Consider the following 23,413-nt stretch of genomic DNA (forward strand, 5'->3'; position numbering starts at 1 on the left):
AAAGCTTTTTTACAAGTCAAAGCAACAAAACATTGAATCAGTTACACCTTTTCTTAGACAGTAACTGCAGTCAGAAAAATGTCTAGTAACAATAATAAAATAATACAGGTGAGCGGCTTGACATAATGTTGTACTGTTATTTTTCATATGTTGTCATCCTTTGTGGTAAGAAATAACCCATATTTCAGATTAGAAGGCTGCAAAACAATCAATAAACCATCAATAAAGACACAGTTAATATCTTTATCATTCGCTTACAATTTATAAATACGCCTTGCGAAAATGAACATATTGGTCACGCTTTTGCTTGAGGCGTTGAAAAACAATCAATAAACTTTAAGGAAAGACATAGTCATTGCAATAATTAATCACTTAAAAGCAATTTATTTACATGTGGCATTTGTAAGACATATATAAATGCTAATAAATGTCTTTATAAGCATCTTATTAACACCTGTAAGGCATGTGTAAGATGTTCTAATAAATGTCTTCTAAATGGTAAATGGTATATACTTAAATGATATAGCACGTTACAGTTACAGTCCCATTCACACACACATTCACACACTGATGGCAGCTCCACTGTCAAACACTGGCCCCAATCTATAACCAGCAGGAGCAATGTGGGGTTCAGTGTCTTGCCCAAGAACATTTCGGCACATGAGGGTGCAGGACGGGAACCAAACCTGCAATCTTCCCATCAGAGGTTGACCGCTCTAACTGCACCATGGCTGCCGCCTCGTTAAGGCTTTACAGCTGCTAATGTTTGTATAAGCAACATATCAGCACTGAGAAGGCATTAGTAGAACATCTACAAATGCTAATGAATGTCTTATAAATGTCCTGTAAAGGCTTATAAAGGTATTACTAATGATTGTTAATGTCTTATAAGTAGAATATAAAGAAGTATTTTTATGAAGTGTTACCAATTCTTACAATACAACTGACTCACCAGGCGAGCTTGCTCCGCTCTCCCCACCATGACCGAGGCCCTCCTCTCCTTCAGCCTCTTTCTGTCCTATTTCCCCGTAGTAGAGGGCAATGATCAGCTCCAAGATTCGGATAAACATGGGTAGCTGCTGGTCTGTAATCGACAATTTCAGACTCTCCAACATGGTATGGATCTGAAAAAATGCAGGAAATGCAATAGTTGGGTGATGTTGGGCAATGTTACTTATAGTTGTCAACAACCAGAAACTTACGCTGCGTTCCCACAAAATGTGAACGCCATCATTTTAAAAAAAAGGAAAAAATTTTACAACTTATTAAATAAATACAGACATTTTAAAACCTTTTCTACCATAAAATAGTATTTCAGTTTGTTGAATGAAATAGTTTGACAAACTTTGGCTCTAAACTACAATTACTGTTTTTCAGGAAAAAAAAGTTTCTTTTTCATTTTAAAAGTGTAAATATTCATTAGAACAGGAGCATCTTTCTGGTGTAAAACAATCAAGGGGTATAGCCAACTTTCTTTGCTGCTCACTTTAACAGCCGACGGAATCTTTGAGTTAATGTTGTCATAGGTACAATGAAGGCGCGTTCTGAAGGAGCACTTGTAAAGCAGTGGATCCTGATAAAACTCAATCTTGCCACTTGCATTCCGCTTGTCCAGGCACACTGTACAGTCTGTAAAGTTTATGACTTTTCTGAGAACCAGGTCTGGAGCTGCAACGACAGAGAAATAGACACAGTTGTGAGTGGTTTTTGGTAAACATGACTTTTTCTGCTATGTGATGTGACAAAATCCTTTTATTCTGGGTTTATCAAGAATGGAAAAAGCACCAAGAACCGAAAACATCTTACTGGTGATGTCCATGAAGGCTCTCTCCCATATGTCGTCCACTGTGTAGCACTCGGCTGAGGTAATGTTGACTGAGAGAACAATGTCATCCTCCACATACTTCAGGATCAGATTGTTTACAACAATGTTTACGTTGTTCACCACCCGTCTAATCAGACTCTGAACATAACCTGAAAACACAATCAAGCACAATTTATTTCTATAGAGACATTAAAAAAACAAAAATAAAAATGACCTAAAACGATTATAGATGAATATTTTAACATTAAAAAATGCTGTTGTTTAGTTGCTAAAGTCAGTGTACACAAAGTCATAGAACCTGTTCAATAGAACAATGACCAAAAACTGTGGGGGTGATCATGTACCCTGCAGTAACTGTGGGCAGATATGAGTCACAACGTTTTAACAGCTAAAACTTTGAACATTATTAACACTATTAACCACCTGGAAATTATAGGTAGATATACAATTTGGATTATCAAAGCTATACATTTTCATGGGCATGAAGAGACTATTTTTTTATCATATTTTGTTTTTTATTTATAAACATATAATCTACATAGTTTGACCACTTCAAATTTCAAATGTAGCAAAAAACACAAGTTTCTGTCACATATTTGTACAGCACAGAGGTAGATTGTCCTGTAATGTGCTTAATGGAATATGTTTCCATAATTCATAATTCTGATTTTCATTCTGAAGAATTTCCCTGCCAGTTCTTATTTCTACAACTGAAATTCTTTAATTCAATTTTACTCTAAAATTGAAAGAGTATATATCTTTTACATTTTCTAGGTTATTAGGCTTTTATTTTGACTGGACCAAAAACATAAAATGCACCAGGTGACTTGGATACAGGCCTGTGTAGAACAATATCAGGCTTAAACAATGAAGTAAAAGCTTTCTCTGTTTTGTTGCTAGTCTGCAGCCAGTATTTTATGCATTTATATACATTAGAAACATTTTAGTGATCATTGTTATGCCACAGATACATTTTTTTTAATATTCAGCCTAAAGTAAAACTTTCACAAGTAAAATATCAGAATTAGTAGAAATTGGTAACACTAAAAAAAGTCCAAACAAACAATTGGAAAAGTTTTGAATCTTATGGAACTGATGGAAGTCAAACTTATTGACACTGGATGGCCTCAGGAAAATCAAAAGGGCTTTCATGTAGTGGTGATTCAAAGCTTGGGCCAGAAAAAAAACTCCTTAAAGAAAAGCAAGAAACAAAGACCTGGAGGAGCAGATATTTTGATCAAATGGTCATTGCTATAATAATTGGAAAGAATGGGCCAACTGACAAATGTTTTCCAAAAAAAAAAGGTGTGGTAGCAATTCTTGAATGTAGTGAATATGACACAAAGGCCACAGTGACACCCAGAAACAGAAGTTTCACAAGAAGAAGCACACATAGCGAGGTCTTTACTCCACAAAGCTAGGAAAGACTTGAAGAATTGCACTGCTGGGAGTTAGAACTATAAAATACAAAAATACACAGCAATAAATCCCATCAACCACAGAGCCAATAGCATTATTCATTCCTCCCATATAATGTGTAACTCAGCCATTACAAGCTAAAACATATAAAGTTGGAGTACTTTTGCCCCGTTTCCAAGCTAAATGTTTATCTTCCTGTAGCGACATGCCTCACTAAAGGGATAACAGAATCAACAATTAGGAGGCATAAAAAGAAGCCGTTAGTAAAGGGCTCCTTTTGAGCAAAAATATTAAATACTTTGTAATTTACGATAATTACGAATGTCGGAGTGTGTCTAATGATGGCACATTCATGGATTAAAGAATGTGTGTGTGTGTGTGTCTGTGTGTGTGTGTGTGTGGGGGGGGGGGGGGGGGGGTGTGTGCTTGTGGTTCCAGGATCAGTCAGACGGTTGCACCTGCAAACGGGGCTGTAAAACAAGCACTTTACCCCCCAGTAATTGCCTCTGGATCTAATTTTCTCAAGCCAGGATGTCTTCCCCTCCATTTGCCCTGCACTCTTTCACGTCTCATGCCTCAGTCTGCTTCACACCATGCAGCAGGCCCCAGTTACATTTTCGGCACGCTAAAAACTTCTGTAAACAACTGTCACAAGCAACATCTGTGCCGTGGCTCAGTTTAAAGAAGTTCACTTTAAACTGTCTGGGCATATGAGGACGGGGAGGGGGGAATCAAAGGGATCAAAAAAATATGCAAGTAATGCTCACTTTTTACTACAAGTAAAAGATATTTATCTGCAGTCAGGTTACATTTATGTGCAATTATTCATTGTGTGAAACATAATTGTAGTATATAGAACAACTGGTGTTCAATATACTACAATTTTCGTAATTTCTGAATTTTCTGTTTTCTAATTGTTAAAGGCTGACTCCATGTGGTGTTTTAATTAGGATTATGCTGTTTTTAGCCACAAAAAAAAACATAAGCCATAATTTCTGCAGAACGCTAGTAGTTCATTATAAATCCGCTTCTGAGTTGATGCACAGTAACTCCGCCCCCTTCCCCTCACCATTGCTGAGAGCTCGGAGCAGGAAGCTTTTTCTTTTACATCATAAATACCGGTAGGCTCTTTTTCCAACTTTTTTTGTCTGCTCCTGATTCACAGCTATTTGAATATAGAAATACTCAGAAATGCAGTTTTGAACTTAATTTTCTTTATGTATGTCCTACATCATCAAAAAGGACTCAAGACAATTTTAAACACAAATTAAAAACAGTTTTAATTGGAAAGGGTCTTTAATTAGCTTTCACCTTTCTGCCTGTGGAGCTTTGTTCCAGCATTTGACCTGTAACATCCCTTTTTTTTCTCACACGTATTAGACGAAGACCAAATCTTTTTATTGGATTAAACACTAACACTAACATTTGATGGTTGTTTTTATGTCAAAAAGTCCTCCCATGAACAATTAGACAGTTGTGACTGTTCTGAGAAAAAGCTTCTCAATAGTGCAAATCGAATGCAGAAGGTATTTAATGAGACCAAGAAGCAAGTTTAGTTCAACCAAAATATCCAAAGTTAAAAGACTATGTTTTTATTTTCACATTTATTAAATCTATGATAAATCTTTTATAAATCATTTTAACGTCATTTGGAACAGTGTGATCAAATAATGAAAATTATTCTCAGATACAAAAAGGTTTTTTCATTGAAGAGAAGACATGACTGACCCTGTAATTCTCTTAACTTTTAAGATTTGTTGGGATTACAGGATGTAAAGAGGAGTGGATGTACATGTGCCTCACATCAAGCTTTCCCGTTTCCATTTGAAAAATGTCTCATTGTGCAGTAGGCAGAATTATTAGTCATGAATGTGAAAATGTCTTATGTGTAAACATTCTCCAATATGTCTTAATCAAGTAAAATTAACCAGTTAAGCAACAATTAAAAATGAACTTGTCAGGGAAGGTTTTCGCTCTCTTTTATGAAATTTTTTTTCTAATTTTCATTATTGTAGAATCAGTTTACACTAAATGGTTTTATTTTAGGCACAAACACTTAGTTTAGGAGAAGATTACAGCTTACAAACTTCACATCTGGAGTGTATCTTTGGTTCCATCCAACTACATTAACAGGTACCATGCGGCAACTGACTTAAGAAAAAGCTGCCACAAAAAATTCTCCTCAGAGTCACAGAAAATAAAACACATTTCAACAATCTGTAAGCCCATAGCAAGAATTCCCTTGAAAAGCAAAATGCGGCTCTCACAAACAGTGGCCGATGGTTTGCCACAAGCAGCAGTAAACATAATCACTCACAGACATGCCCAAGGTGGAAGCACTTGGTCTTTAGTCTCTGTGCGGCTACATGGCATATAAATGAATGTTACCATTTTACACCGCAAAGTGAACACGAAGGAGAAATGAATTGAATATGTTCCTTTTCAAGGCCAAATCATTGAATAATTGTGAGCGGCTGCTCTATTGTGCCAAATACAGAAGATGAAACAAAATAGTTTGCCAACATCCAGCCCGCTACAAAGTCCGACGGATCTTATGAAGGCATGTTTATTCTGCAGCTTTATTTCTAAAGGTGAACACACACATCTCATGCACAATGGTGTTAAATGATATTCATAAACACCTAAACATTCTGCATTTGACTTCATTTCTATTATTTATACTACTAAATCAAATTTCTGTCACAAAAAAACTTTTAGCACAGGACAAACTGTAGAATGACTCTTCCATTCTAAAGCAAATCTCAGCAAAAGTCCCACAGAAACCTTAAAACAGAAACCAGAAGACATGAAGCCTGAAAAGCTCCGAGGAAAAACGCCTTAAAACAGCAGAACATCAACAGAAATGAAAAACAAATGTTCAAAAACAAGAGACCATGTTTGTGAGCAAACTGTAAGACAATGCCAGAAGGAAATGAGATGTAAATGTATGCACATAAATACGCTCCAACATCTATACATAATATGGCTCTGAAAAAGCCAGAGGGACAACACACTGAAAGCACATTAATAATATGCTAATTGTACAACAGGAAAAACCTGGTGTGCCCAAATATTGGCACTAAAAGTTTGAGAAAAGTGTGACTAATCTGTGGAGGAAATCTGAGACGATAACATGTTAATAAAAAAATCCTAAATAAAAATCCTGTGTGCTAATATGCTATGTCTTCACTTTTAAAAAACATCCTTTAAGTTCATTAAGACACTTGTGAAATGTTTGGTTTATATCCTATTCTAAGGCAAATATCAGTCTGAGTCAGAGCAGGTTAGTTTTCCCTCATCTACCTTTTAACCTCTACCTTTCTAATTAGACAGGCTGGGATTACAGTATTTATCTACTTCCTTGTTATTATTGAACTGCTCCAACCTCTGACCCCCAAGTAGTCTCTGAAGGCTGTAATGGGTTGAAATGAGGACACGTGGTAGAAAAGTTGATTGTGAACAGAAATTAAATGAACACAGATACACAAAAACTGAAAAAGTTAAACAAAGGCACATATTCACTCATGTAGACACCCACACACACACCAGGGAGCTCTGATTGAAGCAGGCCCAATGAAAAATGCTGGGGTGTGGGGCACCCTGCTTTAACAGCTGGGAAGAGATATCATCTCAAAACATCAGGCTGGGAAATGGATCCTCCCCAGATACAGGCAGCCAGAAATCTAAGTTCATACGTTTAAACACACTCGGGCTCAGGGAGGATGCCACACTGACCTCACCTCTGCAGCTCAGGGTTTTTTAGTTGCTTTATTTCTACTGATAGTCACCATACTATTATAAACTAGCTCTTTCCTGTCCAACTTCTCTAACAGCTAAGGGAAATAAACTATCCTGTGTTTCTGACCCCATTTTGTGCTGCTTCCCAACAATAATCCAGAGGTAACCCTTCTAATTGAGTTAACTAACAAACCGACTGCCTGTTAAAATAGTGTGTTATTAGTCCAATGGCTAATAAGAGGTTTGCGAAATTGTTTCTAAAGAGCATTTTGGTTTTCAAAACCAAGTGGACATGCTGATCTCTATGAAGCACGTTTAACACTGGAAGGACATGGATGACTGTAGGTCTGCACTCACATCCATGGAGATAAGAGATTTTCCAATGTGGTTTATTATGTGTCCGACCCTCATGCTTACTCGGATTTCTATTACTGAAAACTAGGGACGTCCCGATCACGTTTGCTTGGCCCCGATCCGATTTGATTTTGAGCATTTGTCAATACAGAGTTCCAAACTGATACTTTTTTAAAACATAGAAAAAAATTAACAAATGCAAAATTGACAGATGCATATTTCCCCCTATTTTCATTTTATTACCCTATTCTATCATTTAACACTTAGTGCACTTCTGAGCAATAAAGGAAAGTAGTGCAACAATAAACTAGAAAAGATTGTTTACCTGTAACTGGTGAAAAAGAAAATTAGTCACATGAGAAGGTTTGGTGAGTAAAGCTTAAGAATCTAGAGAACTATTGAACATTTTTGATCATATGTAATTTATTTCTCCAAAAGAATTCTTTAAAATGAATGACGATTTTCTTCCCAAATCATTGTTGTAGCATTAACATGATGACAAGTGTTTGTGACTAGCTCATACCAACATTACCATTTATTTGTTTGGGCTGTTTAGAAAGGTTATGGATTTTTTCCTTTTGGATTACTTTTTCTCGTAGTTTGCAATTTGTAGACGGTCCCTTTCCAGCCGTCTCACTGCCATCTCTCTGACGGCAACACGGAGAGAACAATTCTCATAAAAAGAAACCAAAACTTGTTTTGGTTTCTTTTTATGAAGAAGTCTGAATCTGTGAATATCTTGTTAAGTTTACCACACTGTTTTTGTGTGTCTCCTGCTCAAACTATATATTCTGCCATATTCTGCTCTGTTTTATTGTAATACAATGTTGTGATCCATTCATGATACACAGACTTCTATTAGAGTGCTAAAAATCGTAAAATCTCTAGCACTGATCACAATAATGGATATTAAATTAATGCTGAAACCATGATAATGATATCATATCCGATTCTGATCGAGCCTGATTTCAGAACACATGATCGGATCGGGATGTCCCTACTGAAAACCAAACAGCAACTTTTCTGAAATATATTATTGTCCCTAGAATTCTTTTTCTGTTTCTGTACAGCAAAACTAACTTGTTTTTTTATGTTTCTTTTTTATGCAAAAAAGTCTGTTTTGAAGCCCAAGAATTCACAAACACCAGGTAAGACCTTTAAAACATATTCATAAACTGAAGAAATGTTTTTTAAAGACATTTCAAATAATACATTTGAACCTACAATCAGGTGGACAGACGTGCTATGAATGCAAGTGACTACATAATAATAATTATATCAATTTGTTGTGTGAATCTCTTTATGAAAACAAAATCAAATCACACATAAATCGACACTCTGGTCTTTTGATCGTCTCTGAAAAATGCCAAGCAAAACCTAAAACTGCACTTTTAGAGGTGATAAAGATTTAATTGACAGATCAAAATGACAGCTTTGATTATTTTTTTTTCAGCCTGAGGATATGTGGAGAGCTGCAGTGATGCACAGTCTCCATGGCACTGGCTTTACATTCAACGTTTATCTTTAGTATTTAAAGCCAAAGTATGTTTTCTGGTTCAATACAGGACAAAACAAAAGAGCTTCAGTTTTAAAAAGCTGTTCATGGTCCTTATAGAAATATGTAACTACTGGTCTCAGTGAATGTTTAAAAACTAAAAAAGCATTTGAAAATTAAATCTCAGAGTAAAAAGATGTAAAGAAATAAAATAATAAATATTCATATTAAAAAATGTTAAACATTGGCAAACGACTTTTTCAAAAAGTTCAGAATTTTTCTAGTAATCAAAAGTATAACTTTTTTTTGGCCGACTTTTTCACCACATTTTCCTGAAAGTTATTCTTTCAGCAAAGCTGTCCAATGGCCTCTCAGGAAAAAAAGGGCTATTAATCACCTGGGGGCAGGTCCGGGTCACTGGGGGCTACCTGCTGAAGGCGGCGAGGCTTGGCCACAGCCTTGGAGCTATCAGAGGCGCTGCGGCTGGTCGAACTCGAGGTGCTGTCATGGTCATCCTGACAACAAAGCAAACAGGATCCAGAGTCAAGTAAACATCAAGAAAACTGAAAGTTTCTGACTCAAAAAAATCAGAGATATTCAGAACAAACAGGACAAAAGTCATCTTGTAAGTGTGAAAAAAAAACATTTGACTGATGAGGATTTGATTTCTGAAAAATGTCAACATGGATGTTCATTTAGTCTAGTTTTACACTTTTCATAAAGAGAATAAACCCATTAATCTCATCAGGGTTAAATTATTTTAAACGTGTAAGACTACCTCTGACTTTATAACTGCAGTCCATGTATTTGTAGGAGGATGTGTCATTTTAAAATATGCACAATGTAGAAAGTCTCTGATTACCGTCACTGTTTCTGAGACTCACACCAAACCTTCCCACTGACCATCATCCAATCCCCATTTATCCTCACGACCTCTACAAATAAACTCTGGAGCTCAGAAGACAGAACTGAAGGTCCCTCCTCCACAGCAGCAGATGTCTGCATTCAAGGCAGAAATGGTGTGTTGAGTTCAGGGCAGCAAATACCAAACCTCAGTGTGTGTGTGAGTGAGTGAGTGTGTGTGTGTGAAAATGGTGATGAAATGAACATCCTTTACAAAGATGAAGTAAAAGATAAACAAAGTGAGCCAAGATTCAGTGATTCTGGATAAGAAAGGGTATTTATTAGTTCAGCTGGAAGAGTGCCTGAGGCCAGAGAGTGCTCTGGAACTACAGGTGTATATACTACCAAAAAAGCCCCATTCACACAGCCTGTTTGTTTTGTCTCTGCAACTCATTCTATTTTGCTCCACAGTGAAGTGTGAAGTGGACCAATGTGGAAATCTTTATCCTTTCTTTCCACATCTATTCCATCTTGTGAAGAGGTGAAGCGAGTGCCGCATGAAGGACTGGTTTAAAGATGTTTCTCTGCTCCTGAAATCAAGCTTTCATGGCTACTCACCTTAATACACAAGGTGAAATCTGTTTCGTCTTAAATCTTTACGTTGCATTATATTAAGTTACTGCTTCAACTGTAGTTTTTTAACTTATTTCCATAATTATTCAAGACTTGCAGATAAATGTATGCCTATTCAAACAGGAGGAAAGGGCTTTATTTTCGAATTTCTGAATGAACGCTCAGTTATGAACGCTGAAGTTACATTTGGGGAATTAATCCTACAAATAAAATGTTTTAATTAAATATCATACACAAATGGTGCTCTGCTTGTAAATGGCAGCACGCATCGCACAGTGCATAAAGGATAGCATGCAAATGAGAGGAGAATTTCTCTGTTTTTGATGAATCCCCACCTGAAAACCTGGGTGACCGTAGACGCACCCCTTCTTTAATCAGTAGGTGATGAGAATTCATTTACACATGAAGTTCTTAATCCCTGTTCTTAAGAACTGACATTGATATTCTGTAGGGCAGAAATTATTTCTTCACATCTCATTTCTAAACATATCACAACTGCAAAAGCTATAGCTGTAAAATTTAACATCACAACAAAAGAATCCATTTTACTAAAAGGCTTTGCAGTGTTTAATTTGCATCACCAAACACAGATTAGGCCCTACAAAATCTGAAACAGCTCTACTTGCCCAGTAAAGTTTCATATCTATACCTAAAGGAATGTATAGCCTTACAAGCCAAGAGTACACCGAGTTCAACTCTGAACCACAATGAAAGAACAAGACTGCCAAATTTGGAAGTGCCACAATTAAGCGTTCAACGTCACTGTGGCAGCGAGCAATTCTCCAGAGGTGACAAATTACTTCACAGAGGGAAGCCCTGAGACGAATGAAGCCTGCTTCAGCTGCTGCAGGGTAAACTGATCCCTCCAATGCCACAGCAGGCCACAAAACAGAGGACAAGGCATGGAAAGACAGACACAGGGAGGTATACAGCTACCAGGAAAAGTGGTGCTCCTTACCATGCTGGCATGTCAACATAACCACTGACCAGAAGACCACAGGAGACACAAAACAATGCCCACATGAAAAAGCATCCCCTCAGATCCAGGACTGATAAAGCCCTCAGCAAAAAGTGAGCGCTGAGGATTGGTTTCTGAAGTCACATAGTGGAATCCTAGGAAAAACCAAAACACTATAAGCAGGAACTGTGAGAGAGAGAGAGAGACAGACAGACAGGATAGACGTCCAACCCAGAAGGTAAGTGGGCACCCGTGGCTGGGGTAGTTTGACACGTGAAGGTCACACATGACCTCTGTCTACTAACAGACATTTGATTCATTCAGGAAACAACAGACAGAGTGCTGAGACTGTCTAAAGGTCAAGCTAGCTGACCTTCTTAACACATTGGCTTAAGACTAACGCAGACGCCAACTCAAAAACTATGTTTTATATATCTATTTATATTTTACTATTTATTATTTTAATTTTCAATACATTATCATTTTAACCCTTTTACATCGGAGCTTTAGCTGTGTTTACAGGGTTTTGACTACTGTAGCTCTTCCACCGTTTGAGGCTATTAACTTAATTCCAGCAGATCCTGAAGCACAGAAATGCGGCTTTGCAACGTTAGGCATCACTTTACGTTAGCAGTGCATTGGATATTGGTGCAAAGCCGACATACAAGTTAGGGTTGGGCGATGTCCCTTAAATTGGCCGTTGACGATGTTTGCTGTCAACCATCGGGATGGACGATGATATCGTCGTGGGGGGGGGGCTATTTTTAATATTTCGGTCTTATATAATTGCTAATTGTTATTTTACTTTATTACTTTATTTTATTTCCCAACTAATGACTCATCCGCGATTATCCAGTATAAATTGAGGGAAGTGACTTTAAAAAAAAAAGTAACAAACAAAATAGAAAAGAAGTGGTCCGCTCCCGCACTTAACTAGTCAAGTGGACCGCCGGAGCGCGGACTTACAGCTTTGTGTTTGAGTGGAGGGGGGGTGCTTTGTTACATGAGCGGTATGTGGGAGATTTAAAACTGCGATCCGTTCCGCAGCTCAAGGGGAACGGGCTACCGAACTCAGAACCGGGTCTAAAAGTGTGTGTCTGAGCAGAGGATCGTGAGCACACACACAGCGCTTTGGGGCGGTGTAAGCTTCAAAAGCAGAAAGGCTGCTCAGTCCTTAGAAATCGTTCAAACAATCACTAGGATTTGTGTTTCGAGTCGTGTCCCGACTAAATAAAGGCTGATTTTATTCCCACATGTTTACATGCAGCCAAGATGCAGATTGCAGTACCACCCAAGCTAATGCTGTTAGCCCGTGTTAGCATACTGCTAATTCTGGCTTCTTTCCGGCTCCGCTTTTCAACAGAAAAAGCAATGACCACACGGATTAAAAATAAAACGATGAGCGAACAGGCGTTTCATAATAATCGTAACATTATTAAAAGCACGTTTAGAAGATTGTCTTGTATATTACCGAGCTGACATATCAATGTATAAAGCCGCTCGGCAACATTGTTTTGTATTGAATTGTTACATTCAATAAAGTTTGAGAAAAAAAATAGCCGCTCGGCGGAACTGATATCCGCTTCCGGTTTTTCAAACCCTACTGCGCATGTGCGAATGATTTATTCCGACCGAAAGTGTGAGCCATGTGAATGTTTTTTATATTCTGAAAACATTTTTCTGGAACCATGTACACGGTTGGATTCTAATCCGACCATTGATCCGGTCAAGATATTTTCACATGTAACCGCGGCTTATGGTGTGGACTCGCAGCGTGGCGGGGGCGTGGCATCACGATGGTATCTCTCCATCGGGATGTCACTCACCCATCACGATGAACGATGGCATCGTCCATCGGCACAACCGTAATACAAGTCTGCTTTTCTCTACATCAAAGTCAGCTGATTCACTTTGTTTGTGTGATCGATCGAGGAGTCAAAGAGTGCGTGTTATTTAGGTGTTGTTGGCGACATCTCCGGTGTTAAAGGGTTAACTGCTGTTTTGAGTTTTAATGTAAAGCGCCGTGTTTGACTACGGTAAAGTTAAAGTGCCATATAAAGTGATTTATTGATTATAAATTAAGAAATGTTTAAGCTCATGTCACCTGGATGAGATTCTTGATGAACGTTAAGGTAAAAGAATGTCATTTCAAGTAAAAGACATTTGTTCAACATTCTCTTATTGCCTTTATTCAAAGCTGGTTTTCCTCCCCTAAAATCCTTTTAACTGACAGGAAAATCTAATATAACATTGTGCGTGCGTAATTCTTGATTTGTGCGTAAATTAGTATTTGTGTATGCATATTCTTGCTTTGTGCATTTGTAAATTAGGATTTCTGCATAAATTTGGATTTGTGCGTGATTTGTTACTCACATAATACGTTTTGTGTATAAGTTAGAAAAATATAAAATGAAAAAAATACAAAATGCAATTTACGTATGCACAAATTAAGATTACAACAGTTTGAAACTACTTACACACACACACATCTTTAAAAAACACGCACGAATCCCTTGTTACGCACACACGAAGCCAAAGTTACGCACGGATCTCCCGTGAGACTAATTTCACGTCTCACAAATTCGTCCGTAAGTGCTGCGTTTAAATACCAGTGGAATGCTCGGTCATTAGAATTTTCCTATCAGCCTTCCCTTCTAAACGTATCCAGACAATGACTTAATCAATACATGAAGACAGTAGATGTTAGTGTACATAGAAGCTACTTACTTCGGGGCGCTGACCACCGAGATGGGCCGCCATTCTTCCCGTGACTCTCTCAGTCTGACTGCCTTTGATTTTCCCGGAAGAAAAAAAAACAGTGCCCCCTACTGGTCGTTCCTGTTACGCATTTTATATCAATTCGGTGTCTCCGAGAATAATATACTTTTAATATATATATTAGCGTTTAAAAGTGAACGTCATATTCTCAGATAATAATTTTTATTTTCCTTTAAAGTTTTTTTAAGCCCTGCTACACCCACTGAAGGAAATACGTTTAGAAGGGAAGGCTGATAGGAAAATTCTAATGACCGAGCATTCCACTGGTATTTAAACGCAGCACTTACGGACGAATTTGTGAGACGTGAAAACAGTCTCACGGTAGATCCGTGCGTAACTATGGCTTCGTGTGTGCGTAACAAGGGATTCGTGCGTGTTTTTTAAAGATGTGTGTGTGTGTGTAAGTAGTTTCAAACTGTCGTAATCTTAATTTGTGCATACGTAAATTGCATTTTGTATTTTTTTCATTTTATATTTTTTTTAACTTATACACAAAACGTATTATGTGAGTAACAAATCACGCACAAATCCAAATTTATGCACAAATCCTAATTTACAAACGCACAAAGCAAGAATAAGCATACACAAATCCTTATTTACGCACAAATCAAGAATTACGCACGCACAAATCCGACTGAGTCTAATTTCTCTCCATACGCTGCCGAGGCCGACTCTAGGATGACGTCATGAAATGGGCAACACCCACAAGGAGTGAAAGGCAGCGCCTCAAAGATGGAGCTGTCTTACTTGAACTGCCAAAAAAACTATTTCATTTAAAAAATTATCATTCTTTAGTGTAAAGATAATATTTTATCATAATGTATATATGAAAATAGTCTACTCTGAAAGCCTTAAGAAAAGCCTGAAATAGGCCATTAAGATCCAAACATTTTAAAACTGGTCAGTGTTTCAGCAGATTAATGGGAGCATGCAGAGCATTGCTGGATAAACATCGCCTTTGTTATTGTTGTTTTTTCTTCTGCAGGTTGCTGGCAAACTCCTGCTGACATGAAAGCTGCAGGCCTGCAGATTTGAGGCCAGCCAGGCAAAAGCGAACGCCTACTGAGTGAGAAAATAAATGACAGAAACCCAATACCTCCTTATCTCAAACAGACCCCCCCCTCCTCAAAATTACTCTCCAGTACAACAGAAGGAGAGACAGAGATACGTACCCTCTGACAAGTAAAAGTCCTGTTTTGCCCTCTTTCTCATTGGTACATGTGTTCCACAGTTCTTATTTTGCCAATAACAAACCAGTAAGCAATTTGTTACAGAACTGATGATTGTGTTTCTGACTTGAGTGGTTTATGGATGGAGACAGTGACACATCGAAGTGTCTCACTATTTCACACATATTTTCAGCCTGGAACAGCTCCAGCACTGTCAAGCATTACTAAGCCATCGTTTTGCACTTAAGCTGCTTGAACCAGTGATGACAACCCCACTGGAATTTTAGCTGGAAATAAAAAAAAAAAAAGAAAGCTCATCAAAGTTGGGTCAGATTACGTTCTCCTTCTCTCGAAGCTCTTGGCTTCACACAGATCCATCAGCTCAGCTAAAATATTAGCTGCTAATGGCTTTTTAATGAAACCGAAACAAATGCAGAAAGCTATTTGTGTTTGATCAAAGATGGGTGTGTATGTGTGTTCTTGGAAGACGTTTCTTAAAGAGAAGTATCTACACAACGCTGGTCAGGTGGCACGAAGTGGCATCATACTTCACCTTCTGCCTCACACCCAAAACAGACAGGAATAAGACATTTATATCTGTCCACTAATGACTTTTCTATTTTCTTCTTTCATTTGAAAAATAAAAACAGTACACTTCAACACTACAGCTGGGTTTGTTGATTTTGAACAGACACCTACACATTTTGTCAAAGATGTTTGCTACAGGCAAATACTTGTAAAAGACATATCTGCATTCTCACAGGCCATCTAAATATAAAGACCCATACTCTACAAATCACTGTGGAACAGCTGGAATCCATGGCTGACTGGAGGGATTATAGGCTGAAATCAGCCATGAGCAAAATAACATTGTGTGACATTCTGAGTAATTGTCTCAATGAAAACAGCTTATTGCAAAAATGTGGTGGCTTCTTTTCACCTTCCTCTTCTTTTTCAGAAACCAAATCCTTAACTGGAAGGAAAATTTCCAAGTGCAGTCAATGCAATGCACAAACTAAATATCCAAGTCCCCAAGGTTAAACAACATGCAGAAAGATGTATACACTAAAATTACTATCATAACTCAGCCAGGAAGTCATTGGAAAGCAGGAGAAGCTCCACTTTAGGGAAGTCACAATTTTTGAGAGTTCTCAGATACAAAGACCTAAAAAAAAGAAAGGAGTTTAGGCTTTCTTCATCAGTTTCTACATTTTAACTGCCAGAGAAATAAATGCTAAATAAATAATGCTGAACCTTATTAAACATTTACAAATTACAGCTAATGTAGAAGCCCTATCAAGAACTTTAACCTTTAAAAATGGGCATCTTGGGACATACAAATATACATAAACTGTGGCTCCTAATGAAATCTGCAACTGTAAAAAAATTAAAAGCGTTTGAAACCACATGTCGTGGTATTAATTAAGTAATTTTCTGAGGATTAATGTTAGTTTATTGATCGACAGATGGATAAAAAGAGACAGAAGTATAAAGGGAAGGAGGTAGGAGGAGAGATAAGTATTTGGAAACAAAATCAACCCAAATTAAGCTCAATTAAAACAACTTCTAGGCTAATAAATGTAACTGTTAAATTTAGTGCTCGGTGCCACATTTCTAAATCAATTCACATTCAACTCAAATTATACAATTTGGATTAAGCTTGAACACAGTTAATTATATTATTTTGTTGACCTGTTCAGGATGTAACCCGCCTTCACCCAACAGTAGCCAGGTTGGCAGCCTATGACCACAAAAGAGAGTCAGTGGGTTCTGAAGAGGGATGGATGGATTTCATTCTGTCTAATTTCCCATTCTAAAACCAATTTTGTTTGGTTATAAAAAATTTGAGTTGTAAATTGTGATAATAGAATAATAATATAATATCAGCTTTTTACATATCAAAACTTTTTCAGGACATTGTTTTAAAAGAGAATTAATTCAAAGATTGATAATCTGATTGTGTGTTTTTCAGCAAATGCTGATTAAATCTTTTGAAGTTATTAAAGTGTACAAAGACTTATTTTTTCTTTTGTAGAGCGTAGGACACGCCTGCATGTCAATACTGTGGGGTTTTTAATTGTTGCCTACACATTGCAGCTATTAGCACAGGAGGATCACAGTGCCAGCATAAGCAACATGCCTCACATGCTCAGCCTTGACTCGTGGTTAGCTGATGGAGACATTTGAAGGACCATTGCCTCTCAGATCTAAATCAGGAACAATCTAACACTCCTTCTCCTGCCCACTCCTCCCATAACTTTTTCCCTAATTCTCACGTTTGCAGAGTGGTTCATTTATACTGAAGGTTTCGTTTTCTTTTTTCCACGAGCGATCCTGGTCTTAACAATGTTCAAAGAGGAAATAACAAATGAGAACATGGTGAAAAGCCTCATCAGGTCAGCTGAGGGGAAGCTGCAGTACTTTGGCTTTAAAATTATTCAAACTTAACAAAATAGTTGTAAATCAATTTACTACAAGTACAATTCCTTAAGATACATTCTTTTTTGTTCCGGGCAAAACTGTCAGAACTTAACATTACTTACAAGTATCAAAAGTAACTAAACTAAGAAATCTGTTTACTTTGGAATGATAATTGATAACTGCAAAAAAAAAAATTGAAAAATAAGAATAACTTGTGGCATCATTTTCTGCTTGTAGACCTTCTCTGCTCATGTTCTGATCCATCTTTAAAGTGTTCCCAGTGGTGTGTTAATTATAATTAAGCCGTTTTTAGGCTTAATAAAAAATGGTGTGTTGTTTTTCTTTGACATAGTTTCTCCGGAGCGTCAGTAGTTTATTAGAAATTTGCCTCCGAGTTGTGGGTGGGCCTTTTAGCGTGGAGCAACTCCACGCCCCCGTACCCTCGCCGTTGCTGAGAGCTCGGAGCAGGGAGCTTGTGGGTCGCCCAGCATATTTTCTACATCACAAATGTTGTTCAAACTGAATTTTTTTCTCTACTCCTGATTCACAACGATTTGAATAAAGAAATACTCAGAAGTATAAATTTAGGATTAATGTTCTTTTTATATGTCCTCCATCATGAGAAAAATACCACATGGAAATGTTAAGAAAAAACAGAATTTAGTGGGTCTTTAGAACAACCACAGAAATCTTGGTGTTCAATTTTATTTTCTTCTAATATGTTTTCCATCGTAAGAAAAATGCCACAAGAACAGGTTAAAAACACCAGAAACACAATTTTAAGTAGATATTTCCCTTGAGTAAACATATTAAACCAATAAAGTTTTTACTTTTTAACAGTTGAAGCAACTAGAACTGGCATACAGACATGCTGATCACTCTGGGGTTTGTTTTGACATAAAATGCATCATAACTACCTACTTCTAATTATGCATTTAACTGTACAAATGTTATTTTACAATCTTTAAAAAATATATTCTAATATTTGGTTTATAAATCTAATAATCAATTTAACATTTGATTTTTCTCTTTGATTTGAGAAAAGGATACGAGCTTGTATTAGTGGAGTACCTTAAATTTACCAGGACATCCTTCAAATTTGAGATGGAACCAATCAAGCCAGTGCTAACAAGCACACAATGAGATCAAATAACTCACAAAGACAGTATTACAGTGATTGACACTATAACCCATGCTGCTTGCCTCAGAGAAATTGGGTTTTCTGTTTAAAAGCAACATGGAGCAGTCAGTCAAATCTTTCACTAACTGAACTCAACCACAGCTTCTTTTATGAATTGTCTGTGTTTAAAGCTCATGACAGAAAACACTAATGAGAAACACAATCTTTCTTTTGCAAAACAAAGTATTTTAATGAAAGAACTTTTTTTCCTCAACAACAAGGCAATCTAATCGCAACACATGATATCGAGCACCTAGCAAGCAATAAAAAGGCTGGAGAAATCCGGATGGCCTGAGAGCAGGGATTAAACTGGAACAGCCGCATCCTGCTCCGAGTGTATTGATCACCACTTGACTTGTTGAATGCAGGAAGCCACTGGGATAAATTTTTCCTCAAGCCTCTTTCCTGTGCCTGAGGACTGTCTGAGGAGGTAAAGTAACCTCATCCTACTAGACACTCAGACCTCAAAGACAAAGCTAGGCGTTGTTCAGCCTTGGCTGGTTCACAAAAAAATAGTGGTTAAGTACAAGAATCTTCCATGAATGGCCCATCTGCACTTGGCCTTCTCCAGACGCTTTTAATGAAACTGGAAAGCCAAGCAATTAGGTGGAATGGGCCACCATGCTTTAAGACACATGGATGTAGACAAACGACAAAATGTTCATTTGTTCAAGCCATTTTTCTTAAGGGATTGCCAAGCAAATTTGTTAATCCATATTGTCATTTGAGTAATTTGCATTGCATAACAACCCCTACAAAATTGTTCTAGTCATCTTATAAACGGAATGATAAATGTGTACCTACTATTAACACTAACTGCAAAACAATTATCTCTCCCCACAGTCAGTTTCATTTTATCTGTGGTGCAGTCATTTAAGAAGAAGGAACATATTCTTTCAGTTTTAAACTTGTACTTGCATTTGATCGTTTAAATATATAAATGCTTAAAAAAAAAACTTTGTGTTCAATCTTTTGGTCAGTTGTGAGAATAAATTCTTCCAAGGCTTTAATACTTAATAGTTTAAATGTAGCTCAATCTGTTGTAATTCATCATCTAACTTTTCAAATCATGAATCACTTGTTCCTACAAGTAAACGCAACATAAACTCAAGTTTACTACATAAATTATGACGTTTAAAACTCCCAACTGTTTTTTTTTTTTTTATAACAATCAGTATCCTATTTCTGGACCAGTTAATAGAAACTTCTTATTTTACCCTTTAACACAAGAGCTTAAGCTCCAGTGCTGAGATTCTTTAAACTACTATAACTCTTCAGTAATTTATACAATTAACAAAATTCCAACAGATTCTGAAGCGGAGAAAAGCAGATTTGCGATGAAATGCAACCTTTTACAATACTGAAGTGTTTACACAATCAACATACATCAGCTGATATGCAAAACTTTACTAACGTAAACTGTTGCATATTAGCGCAAAGCTGCTTTACTTTTCGTTAAACTCCATTAGAATTACGTTCATTGCGTAAACAGTCAAAAAGTTAGAGTAGTTCAAAGAACGTGCATTATTTGTTGTCACCGATGACAGCTCTGCTGTTACGGAGTTGAGCACTGACCTTTTTTGGTGTAGGTGTCGTGCACCATAAAACTTCTGTTGTTGCATATTTTACATTTACGTCAATATTATAATTATAACTGAGAATGGAACATGGAAACCTGATAATTATTGATTATACCAGCATTTTAATATCCAAACAAAAACTAACCTCAATTCCATTTAACCCTTATGTAGAACCTTTTAGGACATCCTGTTTATGCCAAAATGACCAATAAACCCTATTAACCAAAACTGGTTAAAGACTGGCATGAACTCACAGCAGGATGTGAACGAGCTGGTGACCAGCATGAGGAGGACATATCACACTGTTGTAGATTTGAATGGTTCTTCAATACATAATGGATAAGATTTATCTGCGCTTTTCCAGACGCTCAAAGCGCTTACAGTGTGTCCATTATTCATTCACTCCTCACTCATACTTGGTGACGGTAAGCTACGGTTGTAGCCACAGCCGCCCTGGGGCAGACTGACAGAGGCGTGGCTGCCATATCGCGCCTACGGCCCCTCTGACCATCACCGGGATCATTCATACACATGCACACGCCAGTGGAGCAACACTGGAGGCAAGTAGGGTGAAGTGTCTTGCCCAAGGACACAACGACAGCTGGCTGGAGGGAGCGGGGATTGAACCGCCGACCCTTCGATCATTGGACAACCCGCTCAACCGCCTGAGCCACTGCCACTGCATTACTTAGGTTCCCTTTTTCGATTCAAATTAAAGTTAAATAAACACCAATAGTTAACAGGCAGTAGTATTTAAAATGTTATTCTTATGGGATTGACCAAATACAAATTTCTTTACTTTTTGTGATGCATTCAGATGAAACAGAGACAGGCAGACAGAGACTCCAGCACTGCTTTTAAATGCTTTCGAAGCTAGAACATAGTCAGAACTACATGTTTTTGCCTAGTTGGATGCAGAACTATCAGTATAACAACTGAAAGTTGTTTCCAAGCCTTTAGAATGGGGGTTTCCCAATTCACATGAATTACCCATCATTTAAAAGTAATGAGGTTTGGTGGTGTAAAGCCCTAAATATAGCTTGGAAAGAATCTGACAGAAGAAAGTATCATATGCCAAACCAACAAGACTCAAAAGGCACCTCCCCAAATCATCTTGAGGCAATGCATCAGTCTGAACCTCCACATCAGTGGCACATGCACTCAGTGACTATAAAACTTCCCAGATCAAGCAGCGAGCTGAGCCAAAACCAGAAAGGCGCTCCTCATTAAACCTAAGCCCTTATCATTGCCTCATAAAAAAGTGTTTAAAAGTGTTATGATCTACTGTAACTGCAGTCTAGCCTTCCCTCTTCGCCTTCGCTGGTCACACCTAATTTTAAATATCTGGGAAATTGATCAAGTTATAGAAATGGATAAAAAAATGTCTATCATCTAAAAAAAATTACATAAAAGTTTGCAGTTACACCTTTCAGTAACATTACAAAGCACCGCACTCTGCTGTTACACTTAAAATACAAAGAATAGTTTATAGAGTGGATACATTTGCAAGCATAATGAACGTTGAATAAAAATTAAAATACAGTATGCTACCAACACAACAAGGGAAAAAACGATGCTCGTGATGGTAATTTGTGTCAACTAAAATAGCATTTTACCATATTATTTAAGACCCATTCATACATTGATGGAAACACTGCACTAGGAACAACTTCATTTTCAGTGTTTTGCACGAGGACGCTTTGAAAACGAGAAACCCAACCTTCAATCAACTGTAATGAGGTCAAGAGTAGAGGGGTGATAGGACTCAGCAGTCGACACTCATCTCATCACCTCTGCTTCTCTGGACCTCTATTTAGGCCGTGCCTGCTCCAGCATTCACCACCAGTTCATTTGGCTTCTCTAGTGCAGTACTTTGCCTCGTACTCTTGTTAATCTTAAAGTTCATGAAGTTTTGTCTAACCTACATCAAGTTTTCTGTGTACTCATGGCTACCTCCTTGTCTTTAGGATCTACTACCATATGTGCAAACCTAGGTCCAACACATCACAGCCACAGTCTGGTCCTACTCAAGGACAACTTACAGCCACGCACATCTCCACGCCATGCTGTCGTTACCACACCAACAGGACAAGCAGCTCCGGCTCACTCCATCCATAGACTAAACACCAACACTTCCTCCATCTCCTTCCTCCTCTCCTTGGTCTTGCTCTCTCTCCCATCACCTCAAGACACGTTAGCAAATTCATCTTCCCAGTTTGCTACAGTTCAACAGCCACAGAACTCCATTCCTGTTCACTAGTTTTCACCTGGACAATAAAACTAACTATCTTCCATTCTGGTGTCCATGATCTTTCCAGGTTGCTAGCTACTGGGTCTGTTACGTTTCATTCCACTAACATGACAGAAATGTTACAGTTTTTAAAATTCCTTGTTCAGGTCACATCTACTTCCTTTATGCTTCTGATTTGCAGCCCCACTCTCTGGTACCTCACTTTGAAATTGGTGAATCAGTTCTTTGGATTTGAAAGTTCAAAATTCAATTCTGATTAGTGATTTTTAGTGATTTTTTTTCTATCCATTCGTTTTTCTTATTCCATTCTAAACCCATTTAATTTGGTTATCTAAAACACTTCTCATGTGACATAAAATGAATAATGGTAAAACTTTAATGATTAAAATTCTGATTTCTTGCATTTAAAACTCACTGAAACATGATTTGTCTTTAAGACCACTTCATCCATTTTCTAAACCCGCTTCATTACCGGTCAGAGTTAAAAGGTTGCTGGAGTCTCCCCAACTATGGATGGGTGGGGTTCACCCTGACAGTTTTTCAGTCCATCACAAGGCTCAATTATATTTTTAAACCCAGACCTGGTATTCAACGTGTCAATAATATACAATGTCTTCTTGACTGGATGATGAATCCGGTTTGAACATCAGTGAAATACTTTTTTTTACTGAGTGGATACTAAATCTTTACACTATAATTGTCTTAGTATTTTAATAAGGTTTGCAATGTACATCCTGCGAGTATAACTGTCAACAGCATTTAATGGAAA

At 37.5% G+C, this 23,413-nt stretch overlaps 1 protein-coding gene across 4 annotated transcripts in view; it reads right to left on the minus strand.

Moving 5' to 3' along the window:
• The window catches only part of vps13b (vacuolar protein sorting 13 homolog B), a 318,767-nt gene that overhangs the window by 287,321 nt on the left and 8,033 nt on the right, over positions 1-23,413 (minus strand). For all 4 annotated transcript variants that reach the window (XR_002874967.2, XM_023964361.2, XM_023964362.2 and 1 more), the window contains exons 4-7: positions 9,229-9,346; positions 1,807-1,974; positions 1,487-1,668; positions 953-1,124 (exon numbers count right to left, since the gene is read on the minus strand). Coding sequence is in view for 3 of the 4 variants with exons in the window: in XM_023964361.2 (XP_023820129.1) it covers positions 953-1,124; positions 1,487-1,668; positions 1,807-1,974; positions 9,229-9,346 (640 nt within the window). In the remaining variant the exon portion in view is untranslated. The remainder of the gene's footprint in view (positions 1-952; positions 1,125-1,486; positions 1,669-1,806; positions 1,975-9,228; positions 9,347-23,413) is intronic.

Source organism: Oryzias latipes, chromosome 16 (assembly GCF_053564925.1).
Source record: "Oryzias latipes strain Hd-rR chromosome 16, Olatipes_Hd-rR_3.1".
Classification (NCBI taxonomy): Eukaryota; Metazoa; Chordata; class Actinopteri; order Beloniformes; family Adrianichthyidae; genus Oryzias; species Oryzias latipes.